Raw genomic sequence first — 7,784 nt, 5'->3', positions numbered from 1 at the left:
TGCAGTCAGAAAGGAAAAGCTGTAGGATGAAATGCACACCGAGCTTTCCCCACCACCGATTCCCAGATACAAGCCAGACGCGTGTGAGCATGCGCAGGCAAAAGTCCTATGTTTTTTTTAAAAAGTCCACGGGGTGGGGACGAGTTAGGAAGCAAATGAACCCCGCCTCTCTTTGCTAAAAGCAGCCAATCAAGTCGTAGGAGGCGTGGCCGACACGAGGGACCGGTCCGGATACGAGTAGTTTTTTCCCCCCTTCGCTTCCGGGAAAGACACGTGCGCAGCTGGCTGTAGCCGGGTAAGGCTAAGCGGGGGGCTGATTTTCGGGACGTGGGTGTGTGTGAAGAGAAGTTTCGAGAGGCAGAAATGGTTGAGGGTTTGGGGAACGTGTGGAAGTTGCCCTGGGGCTGTTGGGTAGGAAAGGGGCAGCCCTGGACTAAGGGAGGGGGAAAGACCCTGCAGGAAAGGCTGAGGCTTTAATTAGCTCTCTTTATATAGCAGGATCGGGAAAGCCCCTTTGTTCTATTGCTTTAATAAGTCATAAGGTGGTTTGGGTTGACTTGGGTTTAATCGTGGTCTGTAAATTCCACTGTAAAAGTAGTGGAACAACAAAAGACACTGGAAGTTTTTAAAAAGAGATTGGATAACCATTTGTCTGAAATGGGATAAGGTTTCCTGCCTGAGCAGGGGGTTGGACTAGAAGACCTCCGAGATCCCTTCCAATTCTGCTAGTCTAGTCCAGTCTAGTCCTTGGTCCATTCCATTAATTGTCCTAGTCTATTCTATTCTATTCCATTCCACTCCATTATTTATTCTATTCCATTCCATTCGACTATTCTATTCTATTCCATTATTTATTCTATTACATTCCACTATTTATTCTATTCTATTCCATTCCATTAATTGTCCTATTCTATTCCATTCCACTCAGTCCATTCCACTCCATTCCATTATTTAATCAATTCCATTCTTTTTCTTTTTCTATTATTTCTAATTCTTATTCTAGTTCTTATTCTATTCTATTCGTGGGTGGTGGCCTAGGATCCTGGTCATAGGAGAAGGGTGATGAAAAGTGAGGTCTGGCCTGTACTCCGATGCCAAAGGCTGAAAGACTCTTGGAATGTTTCTCTTTAAGATGTGTGGACTTCAGTTCTCAGAATTCCCCAACTGGAGGAATTGTATCTGGGAACGGAAGCCCACACATCTTAAAAGTTGACAAGGGTGAGAAACACTTGACTCGACTGAAAAGTTCAAAGGTTGCAGAAGTTATCAAGGGCGAGGCTGTCTTCAATATTGCTTGGAACATACGGTAGAGGCTTGGTACCAAAGTGGACTTCAGAGCAACTTTATCATGTGTAAATTAGTCAGTTGTGTTTGCTCAGAAAACCACAATTAACGTTTGGCTTAAATTGTATGGAAGCACTTACACATGGGTTTGTGGCAGCTCTGGGTGTAAACTGAAGCATCCGATATCTACAAGTTATTTCTCCTATCCCTTAAAAAAGGTAACCGTATGGACAGGAATGTTTCTTTGTTGTTTACTAAACATGAAATGGAAGGAGGTCCAAAATTGCTAATGTACATTTTGGGCCTTAGGATGTTACAGCACTTAGACTTAATATACCGCTTCATAGTGCTTTACATCCCTCTCTAAGCGGTTTACATAGTCAGCATATTACATATTCCAACAATCTCGGTCCTCATTTTACTAACCTCGGAAGAATGGAAGGCTGACTCAACCTTGAACTTCTGGAGTGAGCAGTGAGTTCGCCTGCAGTACTCCATTCCAACCTCTGCACCCCAGAGCTGTAATTATATTGGTTTGTAACTTAACTTTGCACATTGAAGCCAAATTCTTGGTTATAAATCTCAAGAAGAGATTTTGATAGAACTTGTTTTGATCTCATACAGGATGTAGTTCTTGAGTGTGAATAGTTGCTTCTTTTTTTTCCTTTCTGATATTTTAAATGCAGTGTTTATCATGCATTAAGAGGCCATTTCTCTTAGGAGGTGGCAGTTGTCAGCGCCGACCAATTGGGCTTTACCTGTGGAGTTTTCAGTTACAGAGTATTTCTCTTGGGAGGTGCATTTATGTTATTTTCTGGTCGCTCCGAAAGCTGGAAAATTATTACTGTTCTCGTCACTATGGAGATTTTTGCTTATTTAAGGCTACCTAGTACTTGAATAAACCAATTTTCTGGAGTCTCATACTGCAGTGAATTATAAGCTAATTAAACAGAATATATTTGTTCTGCATAAATCCCAAAAGAATCCAAACTGACATTGACAGCTTATGATACTGTGGCTTTTAACAGGAAGGTCATTAATTGAAATGGTTAAATAAGTTGTATGAATAGTCAGGGCTTCCTAATGTTGATGCTTCATACCCAATAAAAGTTGAATAATGCCTTCCCATTTCAGGGTGGGATTTGTTTAAATCCCCAATTTAAATCACAGTTTAAATCACTAATGAAAAGGCTTGATTGAAATCAACTCGATTTAAATCATAATTTTTAAAGAGCAGCTGTCATCTCTGTCCCACAGTAGCTGCTTCTCAAACCTGCTGTGGATCACCGACAGTCCTAACATTGCAGAATATACAGCCTCATGCTCCATAACTAAGCTCCGTTTCGTGTGGTACTTGAGAGACCGCCTGCTGCCAATCACCTCCACTAGACCGATTAGATCCCACAGATTAGGCCTCCTCCGAATTCCATCCGCCAGCCAGTGCCGTCTGGCGACTACCCGGAGGAGAGCCTTCTCTGTGGCTGCTCCGACCCTCTGGAACGAACTCCCCGTGGAGATTCGAACCCTCACCACCCTCCAGGCCTTCCGCAAAGCCCTCAAAACCTGGCTGTTCCGACAGGCCTGGGGCTAAAGAGCTGTTGCCCCCGTCTCGAATGGTATGACTGTTGTGTGTTTTTAAATTATGTATTATGTTTCGTCTTTTTATTTTCTGTCTGTACCCCCCTTCCCTGATTTGAATTGTGAGCTGCCCTGAGTCCCCTTCGGGGGGAAAGGGCGGCATATAAATATAATCAAATCAAATCAACTAAATTATTAATGTATCTTAAAAAGAAAGCTACCTTTAGACAGATTTTTTTAATAAAGCATTTTATTAAAATAAATTTGATAAAAATAAAAAAAATGCGAGTTAGATTAAAAAAATCAGATTTAAAGAAGAAAAATCGTGTTTGTTTATTTTTAAAATCATCGATTTTTATCCACCCTGTCCCATTTGCAGAAAAAATATCTTTTTTAATCCAATGCATTTCTTATTTTCAGACCAGGGGCTTTCCTCAATTCACATTATTAACTAGATGGTATCTTTTGTTTTGTTTTGTTTTGTTAGGATGTCCTCTAGCACCAAATTTGTGCCAGGGGCGATAAGCTCAACAGAGATCAAGCAGATAGGTAGCTATGAGGTGATGACTGTTCCGATTGTCACCTGCCCCTATGCCGGAAGGGATCTTAGTGATCATCTCAATCCACTTTGTTGGGATGACAAAGCTGCCACTCAGGACAAAAAGAAAAGCCGGAAGCATCAACGCTACATGATGCGCAGAGCACTGGAGCAGAGTGGACACCTGGCAGCCAAGGAGAGGAATCTCGTTAGGACCACAGACGTCTCTGAAATGTATGGGATGCAGGACTCGTTGTCCTGGGAAAACGGAAGCCATCAGGTTCTGGAGAAGGATGTGAGGACAGCTCAGGAGGCTTCTTCCAGTTTTGGTGAAGCTGTTTCCATTTCATCTGAGGAACTAGCCAGCCAGCCTTCATCTTCCCAAGGTCTTGAGAACCTGCTAATCTCCCCCAGCATCTCAGGAAAAAGGACTAGTCCCCTCCTGCCTCAGAAGTCTGTGAAGCGTGTGGCCATTGACTGTGAGATGGTAGGCACGGGTCCTTCTGGAAAGATAAGTGAGCTGGCACGCTGTACGGTGGTGAGCTACGATGGTGATGTGATCTATGACAAATACATTCTCCCAGAACGTCCAATTGTAGATTACAGGACGCGCTGGAGTGGCATCACCTGGAAGCACATGAGAAAAGCAATTTATTTCAGGATTGCGCAGGGTGAGGTAAGCACAAGAGATTAATTTAGGCTTATCCATACAATGTGAGGGTTGAGAGAGGCAAAATAATAATTCAACCAGAATCTGCAAGGAACTGCAGAATGATAGGCAAGCAACAATACTTGTGTCCACAGTCATAGCACTGTAGAGATGGAAGGAGCTAGTTAAGCCCTGAATTCCAGTCCTCTGGCTAGTACAGGTATGTAAATTAGTACATCCTTGATTGATTGCCTGATCAGCTTCACTTGATTATGAGTGAAGTTGATCTCATCATTTCTGCTTGATCAATTCCCGTCCTTCACGTCACATCCATCCATCCACCCATCACTTCATTTTCCTTTTGTCCATTTTTAATGTGTCTCCAGGGAAGCAGTTAAAATTCAGAAGCTAGAGTGTTTTAAGTCCTCGTTGACCACTTTTGTTCAGTTGTTTTTTTTTTCCTTTTAAACCTTTTCATATCTCTACTCCTTAAAGACTATGCACTGCTGTATACCTAGAGAGTCCCGATTACTTTATTGATTTCTTCTTGTTCTCACTTGTTCTATTTTTTCTTCCATTTCTGTGGACACTCAGTTGAGTTGCAGGAAATTAGAAAACATGGTTTAAAATTTTTCCTTAAGTGATACTACAAATTTTCTACTTGTTTTTTTAAATAAAAATGCCTAGATTAATTGGAAAAAAATAAAGGATGGATGAGATAGATAGATAGATAGATAGATAGATAGATGATAGATAGATAGATAGATAAGATATGAAGATAGATATTGATAGAAGATGATATAGATGGATGGATAGATGAATATTGACAGATGGATATTGATAGAAGATAAAAATGAAGATAGATGTTGATAGAAGATGATAGAGATAGATAGATGATAGATAGATATGACGATAGCTATTGATAGAAGATGAGAGATCTTGATCTGCTTGTTTGAGCGATGTATAACTGTCCTTTCCTGAACACTCTGGCAAATTAACCTCTTTTTTCCTACGTAGATCATACAGATCTTGAAGGATAAAATAGTTGTGGGCCATGCTCTCCACAATGATTTCCAAGCCTTAAAATACTTTCCCCCTCGAGCCTGGAGGCGTGATACAAGCCAATGTCCTCTGCTGAAGAAGAAAATTGCATCAACTCTGAAACCAAGCATGTCTCTCAAGAACCTAGCTCATCAGCTGCTACACAAAATATACAGGTAACTTGCCATCTTTCATTTCCTCAAGAGCACTGAAAAGCAGAATTACCCTGCAAAGAAAACCCTAATATCATTCGGTTGCCTTACATCTGAAAGTTGCTAAGCGCACCTTGTCTAGGGTTATTTTGATGTGAGGTCGTTTCTGCAGTTCAAGGGATATTCCTTAAGATCCTTGAATATCCTATAGTGCCTCTTGGTTCCTAATGAACGTAATTACGTGCCGTGATTGCCCAATCAACTCTTGGGGATTTAGCAAAGTTTGTGTGTGTGTGTGTGTGTGTGCGTGCTCAAACTCATCTGCTGGGTGATAAGAGATTGTTTTATATGAGATAGATGGATGTATGGACAAGATAGATGGATGGATATAGATAGAGATGTGTGTCCGTGTGTGTGTAATATAATACAATATAATATATATATAGTGTTATTTTTATTTGTGCTGATAAATAAATAAAGGGAGACTAGTATAGATCTATTTCAAGCTATTTAGCTCTCATCAGCTAAAATACAGCACAGGTTCGAATCCCAGTAAGGGTATGGCTAGCTGATGAGAGCTAAATAGCTTGAAATAGATCTATACTAGTCTCCCTTTATTTATTTATCAGCACAAATAAAAAAACACAAAATATAACAAAGGCAACAGTAAAAATATTGGGTTTCTGTCGTGATGGACTCTTGTGACGAGCCGATTGACAGATGATGGAAGCAGTTAGCTTCTCCCATAATTGGGGCTTACCAGGGGTTGTGACACTAAATGTATGTATGTATGTATGTATCAGGGTAATGATAATTTAATAGCTGACCAGCTGCTGAAAGGCTCTAAACCGAGATGATGACATGAGAATGAGTCAGCAGGGTTACTGCCACTTTAAGAAGCTGTATATATAGAAGGAAGACCATGTGAGGGCATCTGTCTCTCCTTGTGTATCTCTCTCCTCATGTTCTATCTGCATTGTGGTTCCGGTGTAGAATTGTAGATTGATTGATTGCCTGGTATTTGCCTAATGTGTATGTGTGTATATATAAGCTTGTATATAAACTACTATTGGAAAGACAAAATCTCTGTGCTGTATTTAGCTCCAGGATTGTCTCAAAATAGTAGTCATGTTGTGTGCACTCTGACATAGAGATAAATAAATAGAGAGATGGATGGATATAGATAGATCAGATAGGTAGGTAGGTAGGTAGGTAGGTAGGTAGGTAGTAGATAGATAGATAGATAGATAGATAGATAGATAGATAGATAGATGATAGATAGATAATTTATTTATCTATATAATATAGAATATATGTATATGATAGATAGATAGATAGATAGATAGATAGATAGATAGATAGATAGATAATATAAAGTCATCTCTTATCCAAGAGCCAAGGTGGCGCAGTGGTTAAATGCAGCACTGCAGGCTACTGCTAGATCAGCAGGTCAGCGGTTCAAATCTCACCGGCTCAGGGTTGACTCAGCCTTCCATCCTTCCGGTGGGTAAAATGAGGACCCAGATTGTTGGGGGCAATATGCTGACTCTTGTAAACCGCTTAGAGAGGCCTGAAAGGCCTATGAAGCGGTATATAAGTCTACTGCTAAGTCTACTGCTATTATCACCCAGTAGATTAATCGCTAAGACTAATTTTGCTTGAAAGCCTTATTTTTTCCAGTGCCTGTTGTCACTTCGAATGGTCAATAAACGGATGGTTCTAAATGGAGGATTTACTCGCAATGTTTTGTGCTTTGTTCTCCCCCCCCTCCCCAGGTTGGCAGACGCGGGCATTCATCTGTCGAAGATGCCCAGGCGTCTATGGAACTTTACAGATTGGTAGAGTTTCAATGGGAGGAACTCCTGAATCCGAGTCACCCCATGGGCCCTTCAGCCGGCACCCCGGACGACGATGCCGATCACAGTTGCTACATGGATGATCAATACTGGCCCAAGGACCTTGATGTAGACTGCAAATGATGGTTTGGGTTTTAGGAAGTTGGTAAAGAAATTACGCTGCTGTTTTGAAGAGAGAGTCGGGATTCGTGTCTTCTGGTATCAATGAAGCAGCATTATTGACATCTGTTTTCCTCAATGAGTACATGCCAAAGAATAAAACTTCGAGCCCAAATTAACTTTCAGTTTTGAACCTTGGAAAGTGGTGGCCTGAAGAACCTCTGGCCTTAAAGCCTTAGAAGTTTGAGCTAAAGAAGTTGACAACTTGAGCTGCGTTGAACCAGTCTATTCAGAACAGCCATTTCCTTTTTAGAAAACACCCTTCTCTATCCTTGTCTTGCTGCATGAATGAATGACGTAGGAGTAAATTGCTGAATCAGCCATTGGGGGAGGGGGAGCGGGGTGGTGGTGGTGGATCCTTTTCAAGCTTTACTAAATTTCTTTCCTTTTACTCCAGGCCTACTTTTAGATTTACTGTATTTTCGGAGTATAAGACGCACCAAGATTTTGAAGAGGCAAATTTAAAAAAGGTTTTGCACTCTGCAGACTTCCCAAAAACGGCCCGTTTTTTTGTGAAAACGGCCCGT

General features: G+C 41.1%; 1 protein-coding gene across 2 annotated transcripts; it reads left to right on the top strand.

The window, feature by feature from the left end:
* The first annotated feature begins 227 nt into the window (after positions 1-227).
* On the top strand, positions 228-7,376 carry LOC116519700 (apoptosis-enhancing nuclease-like). 2 transcript variants are annotated; one of them, XM_032233725.1, is made up of 4 exons: positions 228-295; positions 3,350-4,076; positions 5,067-5,259; positions 7,010-7,376. In XM_032233725.1, the coding sequence occupies exons 2-4, from the start codon at positions 3,351-3,353 to the stop codon at positions 7,219-7,221; spliced, it is 1,131 nt and encodes a 376-aa protein (XP_032089616.1). In that variant the 5' UTR covers positions 228-295; position 3,350; the 3' UTR covers positions 7,222-7,376. The 2 variants fall into 2 exon arrangements, with proteins under 2 accessions (XP_032089616.1, XP_032089615.1); XM_032233724.1 differs by having other exon boundaries at positions 5,067-5,266; positions 7,018-7,376.
* Positions 7,377-7,784: the final 408 nt, after the last annotated feature.

The sequence above is a fragment of the Thamnophis elegans genome, chromosome 16, assembly GCF_009769535.1.
Source record: "Thamnophis elegans isolate rThaEle1 chromosome 16, rThaEle1.pri, whole genome shotgun sequence".
NCBI lineage: Eukaryota > Metazoa > Chordata > Lepidosauria > Squamata > Colubridae > Thamnophis > Thamnophis elegans.
The sequence above is the reverse complement of the archived record's forward strand: the minus strand, read 5'-3'. Positions and strand labels throughout refer to the sequence as shown.